The 23240-nt window shown below is 44.0% G+C and overlaps 2 protein-coding genes across 2 annotated transcripts; one reads left to right on the top strand and one right to left on the bottom strand.

Moving 5' to 3' along the window:
* Nucleotides 1-4423: 4423 nt before the first annotated feature.
* Nucleotides 4424-7611, bottom strand: LOC100994872 (polypyrimidine tract-binding protein 1). Its single transcript, XM_003824051.5, is given in 8 exon segments — nt 4424-5575; nt 5578-5737; nt 6018-6159; nt 6162-6215; nt 6218-6262; nt 6265-6633; nt 6636-6881; nt 6884-7611. Coding segments are annotated over 8 exon segments (1611 nt in total). The 5' UTR covers nt 7083-7611; the 3' UTR covers nt 4424-5179.
* An 11028-nt stretch (nt 7612-18639) lies between these two features.
* LOC134729019 (large ribosomal subunit protein eL21-like) lies at nt 18640-19696 on the top strand. Its single transcript, XM_063596442.1, has 2 exons — nt 18640-18756; nt 19236-19696. Exons 1-2 carry the CDS (start codon nt 18649-18651, stop codon nt 19620-19622), a joined length of 495 nt encoding a protein of 164 aa, XP_063452512.1. The 5' UTR covers nt 18640-18648; the 3' UTR covers nt 19623-19696.
* The last annotated feature ends 3544 nt before the right edge of the window (nt 19697-23240 follow it).

Raw genomic sequence — 23240 nt, 5'->3', positions numbered from 1 at the left:
GAATATCTGATTAATATTAAAATTTCCCCGATTATCTTGTACATTTAAAAAATTTGGGGTTTAAATCAAGATCCAAATAAGACTCATACATTGCAATTGGTTGATATATTTCTTTTTGTTTTTTTCCTGCATCCAATCATCCATTATAGTTGATATATTTCTTAGGTCTTCTTGAATCTACAGGTTCCTATCCCTCTTTTTTCCTTTTATTTATTATAAAACAGATTTATTTTTAATTACAAAAGAGTACACGACTACATTCCTGACATCAAAATTGAAACATATAGGTAAAGCAAACATTTCCTACCTATGACAGTCCAATCCCAGTCCTCTCCCCAAAGAACTCATTTATCAAAATTGTGTGTGTATTGGTTAAGATTATATTCAACTGGCTGGGCACACTGGCTCACGCCTGTAATCCCAGCACTTTGGGAGGCCGAGGTAGGTGGATTATCTGAGGTCAGGAGTTCGAGACCAGCCTGACCAATATGGTGAAACTGCGTCTCCACTAAAAATACAAAATAGCCGGGCGTGGTGGCGCATGCCTGTAATCCCAGCTACTGGGGAGGCTGAGACAGGAGAATTGCTTGAACCTAGGAGGTGGAGGTTGCAGTGAGCCGAGATTGCACACTGCACTTCAGCCTGGGTGACAGAGCGAGACTCCATCTCAAAAAAAAAAATTATATTCAACTACATGTTTCAAAAAATAATAACAAAAGCTTTAATTTTATTTATTTTTCAGAAATATAAGCCAAGGAATAGGCAGTCCAGGGCTAATATGGCACCTCCATGAAGTTTTTAGGGTCCCAAGTTTCTTCTAGCTCCCTGCCCTACCATCTGTGAATGTGGCCTCCATCCTCATGTAGCACAATGGCTAATGGAGAACCATCCCTCTTATCTATATTAGGACTAGGTAGCAAGATGGAAAAGTGGAAGGGTGTATCTCTCTGTATTAGTTTGCTAGGGCTGCTGTGACAAAGGACCACAAATTGAGCAGCTCATACCACAAAAATTTACTTATTGTCTCACAATTCTCACAGTTCTGCAGGCTAGAAGTCCAACATCAATGTATCAGGCAGGATTGGTTCCTTCTGAGAACTGTAAGGAAAATTCCGTCCCATGCCTCTCCCCTAGCTGCTCGTGATTGGCTGGAAATCTTTGAGTTTCCTTACCTTGTAGAAGCATCACCGCAATCTCTGCCTCGGTCGTCACATGGCATTCTCCCAGTGTGTGTGTTTCTGTGTCCAATTTTCCCCTTTATATAAGGACATATTTATATTGGATTAGGGCCCACCCTCATGACCTCATTTTAACTAATTACATTTGCGAGTGCCCTATTCCAAATAAGGTCACATGCTGAGGTACGAGGGATTAGGACTTTTATATATAAATTTTGGGGAGAGACAATTTAACCCACAACACTGTCCCATAAAGAGACTTTGTAGAAGTCTCTTACGCTTCTTTGTTTATACTTCTTTCGTCAAAACTTAGTCTTATGGCCACAGTTCGCTGCAAGAGATGCTGGGGAAGGGAAGCTTTCACTGAGCACATGACCATCCCCTCAAAAGTCGGTTTTTTGTTACCAAAAAGGAAGGAAAAATGGACAGGGCAACTACCAGCAATCTGCCATGGAATGTATCCTACCAGACATTTTTCTGTATGTTGCACGTAAACAAATGACCACAAACTGGGTGGCCTAAAATACCAGAAATTGATTCTCTCACAGTTTTGGAGCCAGAACTCCAAAATCAAGGTGTTGTTGGGGCCACACTCCTTCCAATGCCTCTAGTGGACGATCCTCCCTGGCCTCTCCAGCTTCTGGTGGCTTTTTTGTTCCTTGGCCTGTGGCTGCATCACTTCAGCCTCTGCCTCCATGTTCACATGGACTTCCCCTCTGGGCCTTCTCCTCTTCTGTCTGTCTGTTTTTGAGACTGGGTCTCGCTCTGTCGCCCAGGCTGGAGTGCAGTGGTGTGAACACTGCTCACCTCAGCTTCGACCTCTGAAGCTCAAGCGATTCTCCCATCTCAGCTTTCTGAGTATCTGGGGCCACAGGTGCGTGCCACTGTGCCTGGCTAATTCTTTGTAGAGATGGGGTCTCACCATGTTGCCTGGGCTGGTCTCAAGCGATCCTCCCACCTTGGCCTTCCAAACTGCTGAGATTACATGCGTGAGCCACTGCACCAGACCCTTTTCTGTCTCTTATAAAAACACTTGTCATGGCTGGGCATGGTGGCTCACGCCTCTAATCCCAGCATTTTGGGAGGCCGAGGTGGGTGGATCACCTGAGGTCAGGATTTCAAGACCAGCCTGACCAACATGGAGAAACCCCATCTCTACTAAAAATACAAAATTAGCCAGGTGTGGTGGCACGTGCCTTTAATCCCAGCTATTCAGGAGGCTGAGGCAGGAGAATTGCTTGAACCCAGGAGGCGGAGGTTGCGGTGAGCCAAGATCATGACATTGCACTCCAGCTTGGGCAACAAGAGTGAAACACTGTCTAAAAAAAAAAAAAAACAAAACCAAAAAACCCCAAAAAACACAAAAACACTTGTCATTGGATTTAGGGCCCACCCAGGTAATCCAGGATCATCTCATTTTAAGATCTTTTATTTTTACATCTGCCAAGACCTTTTTTGCTTCATTTTTCTCACACCCAATCACATCCTGGACCCATCCATGAGTTCCAGGATGTGACCATATCCTTTAGGGTGAGGGGACCATTCAATGTCCTACACCCTCCCTGGAGCAGCAGATATTTCCAGGAATAGCAAAATATGGCTCTCCACATTGTCCTTGTTCATTTTAATTATCAATGGCAGAGGAAGGGGACTGCGGTAAAACTTTAATGAGATGCTACACATTCTGGGAAGCATAAGTGGATCTGGTTGCCTAGGGTCTGTTTAAAGTCAGAGAAACTCGGAAGGTTCTGCTAAGTGTTGGCATGTGGGTGCCAAGCTATTTTTGGTAGAATGGTAAACTATGCTAGCATGTTTGTCGATGTTTACCATGCATTTTAGAGAGGTTTCCTGCTAAATGAATTTTCAATTGAGAGCCAGCTCAGGAGCGGGCACAGAAAGATGGAAGGGTAAGAGAAACATTTCCAATGTACCAAGCTATGAGTTGCAGGGCCTCACTTCTTACTTAAAGAGCAAAATGTTGGCTAGGGGTAGTGGTGGAAAGTTCCTGATGCCAGATTTTTGAGGTGAGAGAAAGAAATAGTATCAGCCCTGTACCTGCCACCCTGTTCATCTGCTTCAATTTCAGTTTCAGTATTTACTGAGACCATACTGGGCACCAGGAAAGACTTATTTTCCTCAAGCCTCACAAGCAGCTAGGTGTTATTACTTTGTCCACTTTCCAGATGAGATGCTGTGATTCCGAGAGGTTAAGGCACTTGCGCCCACGATCATGTAGCTGTAAGTGGCTAAAGCAGAAGTTCTGAATGTTTTCTGACTGCTAACTTGGTGCTCTTTCTACCACAGCATGAGAGATAAACATTCCTTTCTGCTTACGGGTGCCTATCCTGGTAAGGGGGTAGAGAGAGGAGCAGGCTCATCTCCTACCCACCAGGGCTTGCTCCTTCCTCCCATTTGAAAGCAGAACAGGCTGCGGCAGGAGGCATGCAATTGGTGTTTCTGCCGGTCTCCAATCCTAGTGGAAGAAACTGCCTAATTAAAGTCTGCAGCATGCCCAGAAGCTTCCGGGGTTGTTTTCCGTGCAATCCCAGAGCCTGATGATACATATTCTTCATGTTTATGTGGCGGGATACACTGTGCTCCATGAGCATGAAGTATTAGTGAGCCAATTTCACCATCTACGCAGCTACAGAGCAACCGGAAGGCATCCCTGTTTTAATTTATGAGGGACCAGCATGCGCAATCAATAGGTGCCCCACAGGTTATTAAAGAGGAGAAAGATGGCTCAGGCAGCCCTGTTTACTAACAGGGAAATGGTCTTCTGGCAGCTTCTGGCTTGCAATGCATTTACATTTCCTTTTCAGGCCAGAAACAGTGGTGTTCCCTTTTCATCTCAGCCCCAAGCCTGAGAACAGGGGGCTGGTGGAGGCTCAGGCAGAATCTGAAAGTGCCCTTCCCTGCACTGTAATCTCAGAGAGAGGATGGGGTGGGGAGTCAGCCCAAAGATTTGTGAAGTCCCTTTGTGTTTTGAGGCCCTGGAGAACAATAGCTTTCCAGGATGGGGGTTGGGATGTAAGGGATGGGAGTGGGTGACTGGGTGTGAGAACAACGAAGCAAAAAGGAATAGGCAACTCCTACCAGGCTGGCTGGAGGGGAAGTGGTCTTTGGTCGGCCTGCCAGTCTCTGGAGAAGTCCTTTTATTCACTGCTTTTGCTTTCTCTTTGTTTTGGGTCCTTTGATTTCAGGAAGCTATGGTTCTTTTGCAGTCTACTTTTTAATAATTCTGGAGGAAGAGGGTAGATTGGATTTTAAAATAAAACAGTAACAGCACTGGGTTATTTAAGTAGAAAGGAAAAAAGTACTTCCCTTCAGTCCACGTTCTGCAGGGCAAGATGGGGTAATACAGCAGTTCTCAAATTTTTTTGTCTCAGGACCCTTGTATATACTCTTAAAATGTATGTAGGTTAGTGGCAGAAAATTTAAAATATTTGTCAATTTTAAGATCACAATAATAAACCCATTACATGTTAATATACATATTTCTATTTAAATTAAATTAAATTAATTAATTTTAGCACGGTGAACTAGATTTAATTTTTAAAAAAACAGGTAAACTGATTTCTTTTTAAAGAAAGAAAGGCCGGGCTCGGTGGCTCACGCCTGTAATCCCAGCACTTTGGGAGGCCGAGGCGGGCGGATCACGAGGTCAGGAGATCGAGACCATCCTGGCTAACACGGTGAAACCCTGTCTCTACTAAAAATACAAAAAATTAGCTGGGCATGGTGGTGGGCGCCTGTAGCCCCAGCTACTCGGGAGCCTGAGGCAGGAGAAAGGCGTGAACCTGGGAGGCGGAGCTTGCAGTGAGCCGAGATCGTGCCACTGCACTCCAGCCTGGGCGACAGAGCGAGACGCCTTCTCAAAAAAAAAAGAAAGAAAGAAAATCTCTGGTCAGTTAAGGTCACTTCAGCTGCTTTTTAAAGTCGCTTTTTTTGGAATGATGGAAGTTGTCGCCAGGGGGCCCGGCCGTGGTGGGCCTGTGCCCCTAGATGGTGGACTTGGAGAAGGAGACCCGCAGGTGGTGGTTCTCCCAGACGTCGTGGTTGTGTAGGGCAATGGGGGTCTGGACCGCCTCCTCCACGGAGCGCATTTGGATCAGCGCCATCTTGCGGTCCTTCTGGAAGAACTTGAATCCTATGACGACGCCCCCAAGGCTGGAGGAGAGGACCTTGAGATCTTCCTCGGATACTGAGGGCGGGATGTTGGAGAGGTGCACGGTGGCCGAGGGCGGGAATATGTTCTGGAAGTTCTTGAAGCCTGGCTTCTTGAAGCGGTGCAGGGGCGAGTTGCCATAGTCCTTGGTCGGGCCCTGGTCCTCCCGGCCCTCGCGGGGCAGCTGCACGTTCTGGTGCTTCAAGGGCGTGATACGGATGAGATGCGGATGGGCTTCCCGTGCAGCTTGTGCCAGTTCAGGTGGCTCATGGCCAGCTGGGCCTGGTTGCCGTCCGCCATCTGAACCAGAGCGTTCTCCTTCTTATTGAACGGGGTCTTCACGCGCTGCACGTCCCCGTAGACGCTGAAAAGAATAAAGAGGCTTTGGGGGCTGGGCGCGGTGGCTCACGCTTTTAATCCCAGGACTTTGGGAGGCTGAGGCAGGCGGATCACGAGGTCAGGAGTTCGAGACCAGCCTGACCAACATGGTGAAACCCCGTCTCTACTAAAAATACAAAAATTAGTCGGGCGTGGTGGCGCGGTTGTAATCCCAGCTACTTGGGAGGCTGAGGCAGCAGAATCACTTGAACCCCGGAGGGAGAGGTTGCAATGAGCCAAGATCACACTCCAGCCTGGGCAACAGAGCAAGACTCCGTCTAAAACAAACAAACAAACAAAAACAGAGGGTTTGGGGTGTGACTCTCTCTGGGTTGAGGTCGCTCACCAGCAAGACAGAATTTCCTGTCCCCGCCAGGCCCGGGATGGCGATCTGGCCTGCCGCTGCAGCTGCCGCCACCGCCGAGGGGATGGCCGGGGGGCCAGGGCTCCGTGGATGTTGGGAACTGAAAGGTCGAAGGCCACGGCCATGTCTGGTCCAGCGAGGGCTAGCTGTCCCCGGAGGGCAGGTCTGGGCGTGGTAGTCGCGGCTCTTGTCGTTGCTGTACTTTACGTTGAGGCTGATGAGCTTGGAGAAGTCGATGCACAGCGTGTGGCAGGCGTTGTAGGTGTTCTGCCAATCCAGCGACAGCTTGGTATGCTGGGCGTTCTCGGGGTCCTTGTACTGCAGCAGGGCCTGGAACTGGTTGTCCTTGATGAATGTGATGGTCTTCACTGTGCCGAACTTGGAGAAAATCTGGTGCAGCACATCCAGGGTCATGGGGTAGAAGAGGTTCTCCACGATGATCCTGAGCACCGGGCTCTGCCCGGCCATCCCCATCCCTGCGTCTACGGCCGCCTCCGGGGCAGTCCAGGCCAGGTTCCCCGACTGGACCGAGTTCACGGCCTGAGGGCCGCCGGGTCCCGCGCCTGGTTGGGAGAGCTGTCGGTCTTCAGCCCCTTGTGGTTGGAGAACTGGATGTAGATGGGCTGGCCGCGCAGCACGGGCGTCACCGAGGTGTAGTAATTCACCATGGTGTTGGCAGCCTCCTCCGTGCTCATCTTGATGAAGGCCTGGTTTTTCCCCTTCAGCATCAGGAGGTTAATGACCTTCCCAAAGGGCAGCTCCAGGGAGATCACCTCCCCTTCGATGACGTCGATGGGAGCTTCTGGATGTGGGTCACTCTGGAGGGGACACGGGCGCTTCTGCTGTCACCTTTGAACTTCTTGCTGCCATGTCCATTTGCTGCAGAGGCCGAGTTGCTGCTCATGATAAATGGTCTGTTAGTGACACAAGCAGAGAAAAGCTCGTCAGATCCCCGCTTTGTACCAACTGCTATATCTGGGACAATGCCGTCCATGGCACACACAGCAGACCCGCGGGGGATGGAGTGGAGGCACCAGAATATTTTATTATTTATTTATTTATTTATTTATTTATTTTTGAGACAGAGTCTCGCTCTGTTGCCCAGGCTGGAGTGCAGTGGCACGATCTTGGCTCACTGCAACCTCTGTCTCCTGGGTTCAAGCGATTCTCCTGCCTCAGCCTCCTGAGTAGCTGGGATTACAAGCGCATGCCCAGCTATTTTTTGTATTTTTAGTAGAGACGGGGTTTCTCCACGTTGGCCAGGTGGTCTCGAACTCCTGACCTCAGGTGATTTGCCCGCCTTAGCCTCCCAAAGTGCTGGAATTACAGGCATGAGCCACCGTGCCCGGCCCATATTTCTATTTTTAAAAATCATATCTTCCAAATAAAATTTTCAGCAAGAAAAGTGAGATTTTACATTTTTGAAAAATGGCATTGTTTTGCATTGTGAAATATTTTGAAATTTTTAAAATGTGTGCATAACAGAAGATGAATGGATTCTCAAATATTTACTTTTGCATTCAGTATATTGCAATATGTTGGTTTGGTCAAAATGTGTGAAGAAAATCCAGCTTCACACAGATATGTAGCTGGAAAAGGGAAGAGTATTTAATAGTCCTCTTAGATAATTGTGGATATTCTTTTTTGGTACTACACCAAAACAGGTGTCTTAAAGGTTAGTTGCAATGTGAAGTCTGAAATTATGTCAATGAACTTTTCGTGTTCTGTTACATTAAAATCCATTGGTTTGTTGTGTACTTAGAATGGATCTTTTACCCATGCATGATTTTGTAATACAGTGCATTCATTGGTCATTGGAAAATATTTGTCTTTGAATTATGCAGGTATTTCAAATGTTGACACATTTTATTATACCATATCAGAAAAAAATCACGGTCATTAATATCACCAATCTATTTCCTTAAAAAAATCCTTATGTATTGAGAAGCTGTCGAGCTCCACAGTGGTAAACAAAAGTTTTTCCAAATTCTAATTTTTGCTTGGAAGCTCAAATTTTATCATCAGCAACAAATACTATCAGTTGTTTTCCTTGAAGTGACAGGCTCCCTTTGTTCATTTTTAAGAAAATGTCTGCCAAATGCTTAGTCTGAAATAGCATTCTTTGTCATTTGTTCTTTCAAGAAAAAAGAAAAAAAGATGCTCCATGAAAAAAAGTGGTTTGTTCAACTCACAACTCAAATAATCGCCTAAGTGTTTTTCCTAGAGATAACTATCATAGTTTGGAACACAGCAAAAGTACTTTATGCATACTTCTCATTTTGTTACACAGTGGCTCAGTCTGTTGTGTGTTTCCATAACAGAATATCACTGACTGGGTAATTTATAAAGAAAAGAAATGTATTTTTTACAGTTCTGGAGGCTGAGAAGTTAAGGGGCCTGCCTCTGGGGAGGGCCTCCTTGTTCTGTCATCCCATGGCAGAAGGCAGAAGGGCGAGAGAGCCGCATGTGCAAGAGGAGAAAGGAGGCCAAGTTCCTCCTTTTTATCAGCAACACACTCCTGCGATAATGGCATTAATCCATTGATGAGGGCAGAGCCCTCATGACCATAATCACCTCTGAAAAGTCCCACTTCTCAACACTGTTGCAATGGGGATTAAGTTTCCAACACAAGAACTTTAGGGGACATACTGAAACCATAGCACACAGATTATTTTGAAAATTGTCAATATTTAATAGAATTAATTTTTACTGCTTCACCAAAGACTCTCTCTCTCTCTTTTTTTTTTTTTAAGTAGAGGCAGGGTCTCAGACTCCTGGCCTCAAATGATCCTCTGGCCTCGGCTGAGGCCTCCCGAAGTGCTGGGATGATGGGGTGAGCCAAGGCACCCAGCTTAAGGGCATTTGTTTAAGTGAATTTGGCATTCGTTTTTCCTGCAAGTGTGTGACAGTGATGACTAGCACAGTTGGATGCTTAGGCTTTGGTTCATGCTAAAATGCCAGTAGTTTTACCCACCATCAGTGCAAATTGTCAACACAGTGAAAAAGGCAGAAAACATCATATGATTATTATGAAAGTAGTTTTGATTTCAGGAATACCTCAGAAGAATGGCAGGAACCCTCAGGGGTCTATGGATCACACTTTGAGAACAGCTGGTGTAGTGGATGCAACAAATGACTCAAAGTCAGAGACTTCTTACCCCAGCTTTGCCTCAGGCTGGCTCTGTCTTGTGCGAGTCATTTTACCCAAGTGTCTTGGTATTCTTATTTTTGACATAAACTGGTTGGATTAAATTATCTCTATCACCTCATTGTCACCTAAGGAACACTGTGGAGCACGGAACAGTCTTTATCATTGACTTCTTAGCATCATTATTTTTCCTGTTTTTCTCTAATATGGCTTGCTCTGTTGTGTTGTCAGGATAAATAAGCACGTATTCTCTTCTTATCCCTTTACAAAAGGGAGGGCAACTGGCTCTCCTGTAGAGCAGGAGCTCTATTGTAGAGAATGAGCTGAATGATCCACCTCTACTGCTTAGGGAGAAGATTTGACATCCGTGTATGCTATTTGAACAGTGTGCCTTTGGTCCCAAATTGTTCCCAGAGTGGGGGCATTTTCAGTCAATGTGTTGGGGGGAGGGGGGCTCTTTGTCATGAAATTCAGCCAGGAAAATAGGGGCCAAGCTATAATAATAAGAGAAATGTGCATTTTTCATGAAAAATAAAGAAGACCAGACTGGAGGGTTTTCTGAAGAAATCTACATTATTTGGTGGTGGTGATGTACATTTGCCTTCAGATGGAAAGAAGCCAGCGTTCTCCTACTTCTCCTTTAGCCCTGTTTATGTGTCAGAATTTACTTCTTGCCTCTACAGAGCCAGCAAAAGCCTAAGCTAAGGGAAAATGCAGTGATCCCAGCTGATGCCTGAAGAGACAGAATTTGTGAGGCTCAAGAAGGGACAGGCCGGGCGCAGTGGCTCACGCCTGTAATCCCAGCACTTTGGGAGGCCAAGGCGGGCGGATCATGAGGTCAGGAGATCGAGACCATCCTGGCTAACACGGTGAAACCCCGTCTCTACTAAAAATACAAAAAATTAGCCGGGCCTGGTGGCGGGCGCCTGTAGTTCCAGCTACTCAGGAGGCTGAGGCAAGAGAATGGCGTGAACCTGGGAGGCGGAGCTTGCAGTGAGCCGAGATCGTGCCACTGCACTCCAGCCTGGGCGACAGAGCAAGACTCCATCTCAAATAAATAAATAAATAAATAAATAAATAAATAAATAAATAAAAGAAGGGACTGCAGGGCTGGGACTGCATTATCCTAAGAGAAGTGGTATGCCTGGGGCACCTGACGAGGGCCACATGTAAGACAGGATTGTAGAGAAAAGGAGAACATTCACATAAGACAGCACACAAAAGGCAGCACAGAAACATATCGTCACCTTTGTGAATTTTATAAAAACCAAAATGTAGCTAACCAAGGTATGTCTTGTTTCCTCCACCTTTGTAAAGCTTTAGAATAAGTACTTGAACACTTCAACAGAAGAGTGGCATTTGGTCTGGAGAAGAGAGGTGGGTCAATATGGCAGAAGCTCTTGAAGCCAACCTCCACCTAACCAAATCATCCGGGTAGCAGATGCTCCCTGTTGCCTCTATAGAACCCGCTAATGCCCACGGCGTGCCAGATACCCAACTAGTAGAGGTACTCTCAGGTACTTCTGTTCCCACAAATTGAGCTAAGTGCTCACGAGAAGCCAGGGCTATTGGTTCCCAACCCACATCTGCCCATGGTACTTGCAATTCTGATTATGCAATTTAATTATCATGAAAACCAATGAAATGTGAGTACAAAAATAAGTTCTTGTTCCTATGAAAACTGGAGTTGTATGCTTTGGAAAGATTTGATAAAAAGAAGTTACACACAAAAATTGCTGTTGAATTAGTGTGGGAAAGACATGTGGTGAAGACTAGCAAAAAAATCATAAATATTTTAGGGTAATTCTCGGTAATGTAGAGTAAGGCTTGGGTTGCCTTGTGTGTTTCAGTTCTCCTTCTACTCTAAAGAAACCCAAACTGGAATGTATGGTAGATTCCAATAGAAAAGTAAGCTCTGTGAGTGCAGAGACTTTGTGTTGTTTACTGCTGTGTCCTTATCACCTAAATTATGTCTGGCACATAGTAGGAACACAACACATATTTGTCGAATAAATAAACTGTAGGTTGGGCGCAGTGGCTCACGCCTGTAATCCCAACACTTTGGGAGGCCGAGGTGGGCGGGTCATGAGATCGAGAGATCAAGACCAGCCTGGCCAACATGGTGAAACTCCGTCTCTACTAAAAATACAAAAATTAGCTGGGCATGATGGCACACTCCTGTAATCCCAGCTACTCGGGAGGCTGAGGCAGGAGAATTGCTTGAACCTGGGAGGTGGAGGTTGCAGTGTGCTGAGATCTCACCACTGCACTCCAACCTGGCGACAGAGCGAGACTCTGTCTCAAAAAAATAAATAAATAAACTGTAGATACAGAGAATGCAAGAAAGATAAAGCAGAACTTCAATTAATAGATACCTGCTCCAAGAAAATGCCTTGATCCTACCCTTAAAGAAAATGGTAACTAAACTTACCTTTATGTGCTTTAAGTTAAAATTGAAAGTTTAAGGTATGCTTTTACCATCTTCCCTGGTTTCCCTTGCAGATATTTTTAGTTAGTGAAATATCTACTGTCCTGACCACGTTGGACAGGGGGGCTTAGCTTGTATTCAGAAGTGGGGACAGCATTTTGGTTATCTAATAGGCACTGCCCACCCCATGGTGGATTTCCAGATCAGCAGAGGACTACCCAGATCATGAGCCTTAATGCAGACTCCTCTGATCTCCCCTCTCCAGAAGGTAACTAGAAAAACCTGCTCTGGCTCAGAAAGGAAGAGACCTGATAGGAGGCAGGTTGCATCTCTAGATAGAGATTGGTCCAGAAGGAAAGGCCATCCCTTTGAACCTTCTCTGACCCTACGGTAAGCTATAGTGGGGATGTGTGCAGGTAACAAATGCCTCTTCCACTTCAGATTGTGTTTGAGATTCTTTGGATTTGGACTTAGAGGATCTGAGCTCAAATTTCTATATACAATTAGCCCTTGAACAACACAGGTTTGAACTACACAGTCCACTTATACGTGAATTTTCTTTTGCCTCTGCCACCCCAGAGACAAGAAGACCAAACCCTCCTCTTCCTCCTCCTCCTTCTCAGTCTGCCTACTTAACATGAACATGATAAGGATGAAGTGGAAGTGATGATCCACTTCCATGTAATGAATATAAATATATTTTCTCTTTCTCCTTCCTTTCCTTCTTCCTTCCTTTTCCTTCCTTCCTTCCTTCGCTTTTTCCTTCCTTCCCTCCTTCCTTTCTTTCTTGACAGAGTCTTGCTCTGTCATGCAGGCTGGAGTGCAGTGACACAATCATAGCTCACTGCAGCCTTGAACTCCTGGGCTCAAGTGATCCTTCTGTCTCAGCCTCTGGAGTAGCTGGAACTATAGGTGCACAACACCACACCCACCTAATTATTTATTTTTTTTTTGTAATTTTTTTCTTTTTTTTGAGATAGAGTCTCATTCTGTCACCCAGGCTAGAGTGCAGTGGCATTATCTCGGCTCACTGCAACCTCTGCCTCCCAGGTTCAAGCAATTCTCCTGCTTCAGCCTTCCGTGTAGCTGGGATTACAGGCGCCCACCACCATGTCTGGCTAATTTTCATATTTTCAGTAGAGACGGGGTTTCACCATGTTGGCCAGGCTGGTCTCAAACTCCTGACCTCAGGTGATCTGCCCACCTCAGCCTCCCAAAGTGTTGGGCCACCGTGCCCAGTCAATTATTTTTTATTTTGTAGAGATGGAGACTCACTGTGTTGCCCAGGCTGGCCTCAAACTGCTAGACTCAAATGATTCTCCTGCCTTGGCCTCCCAAAGTGCTAGGATTACAGGTGTGAGCCACCATGCAAGGCCTATAATTAATAACATTTTCTTTCCTCTAGCTTACTTTATTGTATATAAGCTTTATTGTATATAAGCATATATACTTTATTGTATATAAGTATATAAGACATATAAAATATGTGTTAATTGGTTGTTTATAATATTGGTAAGGTTTCCAGTCAACAGTAGGCCATTAGTAGTTAAGTTTTGGGGGGGTTAAAAGTTACATGTGAAGTTCTTACTGCACAGGAGTTGGTGCCCTTGTCCCTGTGTTATTTAAGGATCAACTACTAATATATTAACCTTGTGGCCTTGAACTAATTAGCACACTTCTCCAAGCCAGAACTTCCTAACTGGTGGCCAGGGAGTGGGTTACAGGTATGATAAGATATTGATCCTCTCAATGCAAGGCCTAGGGCAGCTAGAACCTCTGGGTTAATTACCTCTGGTGCCAGCAGCCTCATACTTTTTCCATAGTGTGATGTGTGTGTGTGTGTGTGCACATAAATGTTTTTTTTCAGTTTCCTATGTGTATCATGATATGGAACAGGTTATGAACATTAAGAGTTGCAGCATTAGCTCCTCAGCTAATAATGCCCATTATGCCTCTGTGAACAGGTTGTTGAGAGGATCATATGAGATACAGGTGTGAAATACTGTGAAAACTGTGAGAGTTATAAAGTAGTAGGCAGGGTGCAGTGGCTCACGCCTGTAATCCCAGCACTTTGGGAGGCCAAGGCGGGTGGATCACCTGAGGTTGGGAGTTCAAGATCAGCCTGACCAACATGGTGAAACCCTGTCTCTACTAAAAATACAAAATTAGCCGGGCATGGTGGCACATGCCTGTAGCCCCAGCTACTTGGGAGGCTGAGGCAAGAGAATCACTTGAACCTGGGAGGTGGAGGTTGCGGTGAGCTGTGATCGTGCCATTGCACTCCAGCCTGGGCAGCAAGAGCAAAACTCCGTCTCAATAAAATAAAATAAAATAAAGCAGGAGGCCTCATGACAGACCAAGTGCCTGGTGTTATCTAGCAGCACGGGAAAGTTTGATTCCATTTCTCTAGCCCTAGTTTCTTCACCAGATTCTTGAATCAGTAGAGAAAGAAGGGTGGGGGCAGGAGGAGTTGGCATATGGTGATCAAAATATTATCTTTATTTCTGGTAACTCTGATATTAGCATTATCTGTAGACAAGTGAGCTTCCTAATACTAAACCCCAATATCATTTTCCCACCCAGTCATGGGTAGCTCCAAATATTCATCTCCTGCAGGGGAAACGTCTGTACAGGGCAGAAAGCATACTCCCTGTGGGCAGAAAAGAGAAGAGGAGGGGACTGGTCCATGCATGTCAAGTTTCTTCTTCTACACTTGCCAGTCAGATACCTCACTTACCTCTCCTGGGACGGAGTGAGGGGTGGGAGGGAACAGGGGCAGGAGTGTTCCATTAATAGACTAGTGGGTAGGATTCTTCACACTGAAGAATGCACATCAGTTGCACCTGCTTGAGATTTGGAAGGAGGCTGTGGTCTGTGTTGTCTGCTGTTTCCTTGCAAATATGGGCACAGGGGCACTGGACTTCCACAGGTGTCATTCTGGAGCCACACCTGCTGTGGTGGCTTCCTGGTCCCTTCAGCTTCTTGATGGGGACACAGGTAGCAGCTTCTTTAGCAGACATTTCTGCAATGTTCTGCTGGTTATTGCTGGCAACATAGCCTAGGACCTGCTCCTTTAGCCTACCAGTGAATTTTTAAGCACCTAATTTCCTGAATTAAATTCTTTTCTTCTTAGAGTGTTCAAGTGGTGGCTATTATCTGAAATATAACAGTGATGGAGGAGCATTTTATCAGTATTAACCTTTCTTGGAAACCTTCTCTTTTGCTGTCCCCTCCCTGCCTTCCTGCATTGGTTCTTTTTGTTTCTTATTGACCAGCATTGGGTCACATACCTATACCTAAAGCTATCACTGACCAAGGGAACACTGTCCATGTTCAGATCACACTAATCATCAAATAACCAGTGTGGAAAGGTGAGCATCCCAGCTTTTTAGACATATATTTTCTCATCTAGCAGCTTAGGTTCTGCTGATTATTTTGGGACCCCATGCCTAGGTCTTAGAGAGAAATCTTCAACATTTAAAAGCTAATCTTATTCCAAGCTACCTCACCAGATTCCTGGGTTCTTCTCTAATTATAATCTAAACTAGCACTCTTCTGCAACACATTAAATATCTGTTGAATAACAACAACTGTGATATCTGTTATTATGAATAACACAATAAATATCTGTTGAATTGATTGGATTTTAACTCTGAGTCTGGCAGTTTCAGAGGCAGCCCTGGGTTACCCTGGGTTACTACTGATGGAGAGTAGGCTACAAAGCCATTACACCTCAGCTATTGGCTACTCAAGTGCATGCCTTGGAATGGCAGCAGGAAGGGCAGGTGAAACTCATTGTCAGACCCTTGTCTCCAGTTCATTACTTAAAAAAGAACAAAGACTTCTAGATGCCCTTGAAGAAAGAGGAGTGCCGTCTTCCCTTTTGTCACCTGGGTTGCTTTCTGGAGAAATCAGGCCTCACCTCCTTCCACAGTCTGACACAGTGATGACATTTTTTAAGGACGGTAGTGGTTTTGGTTAAATTATCTTTCCTCTTGGAGATTCAGATCCAATCAGTGAATATATATCGAGTATCTGCTTCATGCAAAGAATGCACGGGGCTGTAGAGTACACATCTTGTTTCTTATCCCCAAGTGGTTTATCAACTCATGTGTAAACAATGCTTTTTCTTGTTTTTCACTACTCAGGTCATTAAAGGAAGATCTAAAATTCATATTTCTGATTCATTTGAATGTGTGCATATGGGGAGATAGGAAGGAGTTTTACTTCAGTTCATAAAAGTTTTAAACTGCAATCTTTTTCTGGAGAGCAGGGGGGACAGAGTCTCACTCTGTTGCCCAGGTTGGAGTTTAGTGGAATAATCACGGCTCACTGCAACCTCTGCCTCCTGGGCTCAAACAATCCTCCTGCCTCAGCCTCTTGGCGCATGCCACCATGGGGGCCCAGCTAATTTTTCTGTAGAGATGAGGTCTCACTACTGCCCAGGCTGGTCTCAAACATCTGGACTCAACTGATCCTCCCACTTCAGCCTCCCAAAGTGCTGGGATTACAGGCATAAGCCACCACACCCAACCTACAATCTTTTAAGTCATTTTCTGGAGACTGAAAGAGATTTACTGGTTGTGACCCTTTAGGGACCTCTCTGCTTGGAAGGAAGGGACTATGTTTTTTTGAATCATTTTTTTTAGTAGCTAACCCAGCTGAACTGTAAAGCCACACAGGCAGGGAGTTGATGATATCACTCACCTGTGTATTTGCAGTTGCCAAGCCCATTTTTGTTAGATGCCTGACAAATGCCAACGGATCTAGGGAAGAGTGAAGGAAGGGGTGCCACAGTCCAAGAGGAAATACATAGTCCAAGAGGAAATACACAATGCATTTTAGATGAGGGATAGTTTGATATTCACCCACCCTCTCTACCTTGACCAGTGATCTCTCCTTGCTACCTCCTTTCAGCCCATGCTCAGCCACTGCACCTGTTTCTAGAGCATTAGTAGCTTCTGCAAATATTGCAAACCCTTTCAGGACCTCCCATCTAAATTAAGTCCTGTAAAAACAAGACAAAAAGGCAATTTGAAGGAGAAATGGGACCTTCAAAATTCTTTAAGTCAGCATAAGATTTTTTTTTTAAGTAAGAATATCACTGTATTTTCCTACTGGTAATTTTTCTTTTTTTCTTTTTCAACTTTTATTTTAGATTCAGGTACATGTGCAGCTTCGTTACCTGTGTAGATTGCATGATGCTGAGGTTTGGGGTACGAACAGGTAATTTTTCTATAGCTTCAACCTTTTCTCCTCAAAATGAAAAAAACACCACCAAAAAATCCCAGCCAGGTGTGGTGGGTCACACCTATTATCCCAGTGCTTTGGGAGGCCGAGGTGGGAGGACCACTTGAGCCCAGGGATTCAAGGCCAGCAGGGGCAACATATTGAGCCCTTACCTTTACAAAAAATAAACAAAGTTAGCCAAGCATAATGATGTGTACCTGTAGACCCAGCTACTCGAGAGGTTGAGGTTGGAGGATTGCTTGAGCTAGGGAGGTCAAGGCTGCAGTGAGCCATGATTGCACTCCAGCCTGAGCAACAGAGTGAGGCCCTGTCTTAAAAAAAAAAAAAAAGTTTGCATTTCTGAATGGCTAGCATCCCCTTGGATCTGCAGTTAGGCTCCCTACATTCCAGCCTTAGCACAATCATCTGGGTAGTTTCAGCCTTCTTCCAGAAAATCAGTTTTGTCCGCCCACCGTAGCCACTCTGCTTCTGATCACAGCGCATCTTCCCCTGGGCATAGAAGGAATCCTTGCCCTTATACTGGGGCACTTTGTAAGGCTGATGCTTGCCACACTTCTTACAGAAAGCTCTTCTGGTTTTAGGCACATTGACCATATTTGCAGTAGAGCTTTCTACACGATGAAAACAGGAAGTTTGGGGTCTGCAATTCTTGCTTCACCTGGCTCGTGCTTAACAAGAAAGGGAGGAATCAATACTTTGTTTCAAAGGCATTTCATCTGATAAACTCTCAGCCCAAGGCATGACAGTCAATTTCTGTAGATAATAAAACCTCTCAGGGTCAATGAGGAGATACCCTTAATATCTAGGTGTGTGACTGGGGTCATATTCATGCAGTATAGGATGAACAGTGGCTAAACATTTGTTATGGGCCAAGTCGTGTCCCCATAAAATTCCTATGTTGAAGTCCTAACCTGTATTACCTTAGAATGTAACTGTATTTGGAGATAAGTTCTTTAAAGGCATGATTAAGTGAAAATGAGGTCTTTAGAGTGGGCCCTAATACAATATGATTGGTATCCTTATAAGAAGAGGAAATTTGGACAGAGAGAGAGAGACAACAGACATGTTCGCAGGCATGGATGAAAGACCTGTGGGGTCCCAGCGAGAAGGCGGCCATCTGCAAGCCAAGGAGAGGCCTCAGAACAAACCAAACCTTACCACGCTTTGAGCTTGGACTTTTAGCCTCCAGAACTGCGAGCAAACACATTTCTGTTGTTTAGGCCCCCTTGTCTGTAGTATTTTCTTGTGGCAGCCCTAGCAAACTCATTCCACATTTCTTACAGAATTCTTCACTGTGGTGTTACCACAAAGATGTGTTTGTGCAATGCATTTGTTGTTCTTACTGGGCGCTGTGTGATTGAGATTACAGAACAAGGCACAACTGACTGATAACACACGGAAACAGGTTTTGCTAGAGGGAAGCAGTTGGCAGGACTTTATGAAGTCTCGGGAAATTGTATACTCCTTCACACCTAGAGTTATTTTTTTAACCCCCAAAATGATTCCTTTAAATGTTTCTTTTTTATCTGTTCACTCCCATATCCTCTTCTCTCTCCACTTCGCCACGCTTCCACTTTCCCCATCACCCAGTCCCCCCCACGACACACACACACCCGCCAACACATCCATGTGCCCTTGAGCAGGCCCTGATATCCATTTCTGCCTCTGCCTAATAAAAATTAAAATAGCTCCTTCCTTTTGGCCAGAACCGCCATCTTCCAGTAATTCGCCAAAATGACGAACACAAAGGGAAAGAGGAGAGGCACCCGATATATGTTCTCTAGGCCCTTTAGAAAACATGGAGTTGTTCCTTTGGCCACATGTATGCGAATCTATAAGAAAGTTGATATCGGCCGGGCGCAGTGGCTCACGCCTGTTAATCCCAGCACTTTGGGAGGCCGAGGCGGGCGGATCACGAGGTCAGGAGATCGAGACCATCCTGGCTAACACGGTGAAACTCCGTCTCTACTAAAAATACAAAAAATTAGCCGGGCGTGGTGGCAGGCGCCTGTAGTCCCGGCTACACCGGAGGGTGAGGCAGGAGAATGGCGTGAATCTGGGAGGCGGAGCTTGCAGTGAGCCGAGATCATACCACTGCACTCCAGCCTGGGCGACAGAGCGAGACGCCGTCTCAAAAAAAAAAAAAAAAAAAAAAAAAAAAAAAAAAAAAAGAAAGAAAGAAAGAAAGAGAGAAATAGAGAAAGAGAAAGAAAGAGAGAAATAGAGAAAGAGAAAGAAAGAGAGGAAGGAAGGAAGGAAGAAAAGGAAAGAAAGAAAGAAAGAAAGAAAAAGAAAGAGAGAAAGAAAGAAAGGAAAGAAAGAAAGGTGATATCGTAGATATTGTAGACATCAAGGGAATGGGTACTGTTCAAAAAGGAATGCTCCGCAAGTGTTATCATGGCAAAACTGGAAGAGTCTGCAGTGTTACCCAGCATGCCGTTGGCATTGTTGTAAACAAACAAGTTGAAGGCAGGATTCTTGCCAAGAGAATTAACGTGCGTATTGAGCACATTCAGCACTCTAAGAGCCAAAATAGCTTCCTGAAACACGTAAAGGAAAATGATCGGAAAAAGAAAGAAGCCAAAGAGAAAGGTACCCGGGTTCTACTGAAGCACCAGCCTGCTCCATCCAGAGAAGCACACTTTGTGAGAACCAGTGGGAAGGAGCCTGAGCTGCTGGAACCTATTCCCTGTGAATTCATAGCATAACAGGTGTTAAAAAAAAAAAAAAAGACCTCTAGACTATAAAAATGTTTCTCTTTATTGAGAAGTGTGGTGTCCTCTCCCGCAAAGAAATATATATTTATATAATTATATATAAATATAGATGTATATATATATTTATATATAAATATATAAATATATATAAACATCTATATTTATATATAAATATATAAATATATATAAACATATATATATTTATATATAAATATATAAATATATATAAACATATATATATTTATATATAAATATATAAATATATATAAACATATATATATTTATATATAAATATATAAATATATATAAACATATATATATTTATATATAAATATATAAATATATATAAACATATATATATTTATATATAAATATATATAAACATATATATATTTATATATAAATATATATAAACATATATATATAAATATATATAAACATATATATATAAATATATATAAACATATATATATTTATATATAAATATATATAAACATATATATATAAATATATATAAACATATATATAAATATATATAAACATATATATATTTATATATAAATATATATAAACATATATATATAAATATATATAAACATATATATATAAATATATATAAACATATATATATATTTTTTTTTTTTTTTGAGATGGAGTCTCACTCTTGTCGCCCAGGCTGGAGTGCAGTGGCACGATCTTGGCTCACTACAACCTCCGCCTCCCGGATTCAAGCGATTCTTCTGCCTCAGCCTCCGGAGTAGCGGGGAATACAGGCATGTGCCACCATGCCCGGCTAATTTTTTTTGGTAGTTTTAGTAAAGATGGGGTTTCCCCATGTTGGCCAGGCTAGTCTCAAACTCCTGACCTCAGTGATCTGCTTGCCTCGGCCTCCCAAAGTGCTGGGATTACAGAAGTGAGCCACCACACCCGGCCCTCCCACAGAAATATTTAAGGTAAATTTTAATTGTGCGGTAATTCATTATGTAATGTCTTTACTATTCAAATTTAATGTGTTTCTTGCTGAAAGTATGCAACAAATTACTGAATTGGTTAGAAATTGGCCAGTATTATGTATGAAATATTTGTACTGGTTTGAAATAGTCCCTTTAAATCATCAAGGAAGAAATAAAATAATTCACAAAAATTGAAAAAAAATTAAAAGAAAAATAAAATAGCTGCTGTATTCTGTTTTGGTTTGTTTGTTTTCCTAAGGCTTTATGCAGATTTCTGCAACCAAAAGTTGAGACAGATTTGAAAACCTGTTTGTGAGGGTAAGATTTTTCTACTTGACCTCAAATCAGTCAGGGAAGATGGGTTCAGCAAATCAGGCAGTCACTCTGAGGTGTTAGGAGAGGTTTTTATTAGGGGGAGGAAAACTACCTGCAAGACTTGGTTGGGAATCCACCATGTCTACAGGGCAAAAAGGCACAGTGGACGCAGCTCCGATGAGGACTACATATCAGGTAGGAGCAGAGAAAGAGTCTCCCGTGGCTGGGGGCCCAGAAAAGCCCCAGGTCAGGGTCTACAGGAGTCTGTCTCCCACCTGGGGTGCCATGATGTCAGCTCCCTCATATATGGAAGTAGATTAGGCTCTGGGAGGCCCAGAGTCACTTACCTCTGGATCTGAACTGTAAAAATTCAATTTCCTGAACAATAAATAAGAATAAAATAGGCCGGGCACGGTGGCTCACGCCTGTAATCCCAGCAGTTTGGGAGGCTGAGGCGGGTGGATCACCTGAGGTCAGGAGTTCAAGGATAGCCTGGCCAACATGGTGAAACCCTGTCTCTACTAAAAATACAAAAAATTAGCTGGGCGTGGTGGCACGCCCCTGTAATCCCAGCTACTAGGGGGGCTGAGGCAGGAGGATCGCTTGAACCTGGGAGGCAGAGGTTGCAGTGAGCCAAGATCGTGCTACTGCACTCCAGCCTGGGCAACAGAGCGAGACTCTGTCTCAAAAAAAAAAAAAGAATAAAGTAAGATTAGACTAGATCAAACAAACAGGCCAGGTGTGGTTGCTTACACCTGTAATCCTAGCACTTTGGGAGGCCAAGGCAGGTGAATCACAAGGTCAGAGTTCAAGACCAGCCTGGTCAATATGGTAAAACCCTGTCTCTACTAAAAATACAAAAATTAGCTGGGCGTGGTGGCAGGTGCCTGTAATCCCAGCTACTTGGGAGGCTAAGGCAGGAGAATTGCTTGAACCTGGGGGTGGGGAGGCAGAGGTTGCAGTGAGTCAAGATCACGCCATTGCACTTCAGCCTGGGCAACAGAGTGAGACTCTGTCTCAAATAAATAAATAAATAAATAAATAAATAAATAAATAAATAACAACCACACATCAGGCTGGCCTAGCTCAGGGGCAGGGACAATGGGCAGAGCCTCACCTGCTCTCACCTTGCCTGTCCTTCCTCCTCCTCTAGCAGTAACCAAGGACTCTCAGTGGATGCCCTTGACTGAAACCCAGGGTGAAAATAACCAGATTTGATTATTTCTAAGGTAAATGATGTTCTGGGCAACAATGGGCTTTGGGGGAAGGGGTACTGATTTATAGTGTCTGCTGATTTCAGTGGTGTAAATACTACCACCATGGCTAAATTCGAACTTACCAACAACACATCACTGAATGCAGCATTGGCCATGCAATCACATATCATATAGTAAAGTAATTATGAAGTAACAAGGGATTTTTTTTCTTTTTGTTTTTTTGAGATAGAGTCTTGCTCTGTTGCCCAGGCTGGAGTGCAGTGGCACTAGCTCGACTCAACTGCAAACTCCACCTCCCAGGTTCAAGTGATTCTCCTGTAGAATTGTATCTTTATTCTCCTGCCTCAGCCTCCTGAGTAGCTGGGATTACAGGCACCCACCACCACACCCAGCTATGTCTGTATTTTTAGTAGAGGCAGGATTTTGCCATGTTGCCCAGGCTAGTCTCGAACCTCTGACCTCAAATGATCCACCTGCCTCAGCCTCCCAAAGTGCTGGGATTACAGGCATAAGCCACTGCGCTCTACTGAAATAATCAGTTTTGAATATTTATTACCTTTGTTTTAATACGGTTTATTTGATTGTAAGTTTATATAATTCAATTTTTTGAGAATGGCTGTGTTTAACAATCAGCTTACAAAATTCCTGAAAATTTAACAATTGGTTCTTGCAAACTGGTATCCAGGATACCACTCACTATCAAGGACCTTTTTAGCTCCAACCTTCTAAATGTTTATACTAAGGCATAAACCATTTGAAGCTGGGAAGGGGCAAGTGGGAATAATCCTAGGGATTTTGAGAGTGTGCTCAGGAGGAAAAAAACAAAACAAAACATGTTTTCAATGTAACATCCATCACAGAGAAGATAACTTGGCAAAAAACAGGTGCCCAGTCAGTGAATGATACAATGTCTCAATGAGGCAATGACTCAACCCTCACTCAGTAGGCTCTGTACTTCAAGTTATTTTTTCAGTTAATACTAGGGAGGGTTTATACTCATCCAGCCACATTCTATCATCCAGCCTTCCAGTGGGCCAGGGAGCACCAACTGTGCTGATATCTGTGGCAAAAAGGTGCCAGCAATGCACTGTTAGTGTGTTAACTAACTTTACACAGGCTCCAAC

Source organism: Pan paniscus, chromosome 15 (assembly GCF_029289425.2).
Source record: "Pan paniscus chromosome 15, NHGRI_mPanPan1-v2.0_pri, whole genome shotgun sequence".
Classification (NCBI taxonomy): domain Eukaryota; kingdom Metazoa; phylum Chordata; class Mammalia; order Primates; family Hominidae; genus Pan; species Pan paniscus.
Note: the sequence above shows the minus strand (reverse complement) of the source record. Positions and strands in the feature narration are given on the sequence as shown.

What these genes read in the sequence shown, in the direction of transcription:
- LOC134729019 (XM_063596442.1), top strand. Translation starts at nt 18,649, where the DNA reads ATGACGAACACAAAGGGAAAGAGGAGAGGCACCCGATATATGTTCTCT. An exon ending in GTATGCGAATCTATAAGAAA is followed by an intron (nt 18,757 to 19,235) that starts GTTGATATCGGC and finishes AAGGAAAGAAAG; the next exon opens with AAAGGTGATATCGTAGATAT.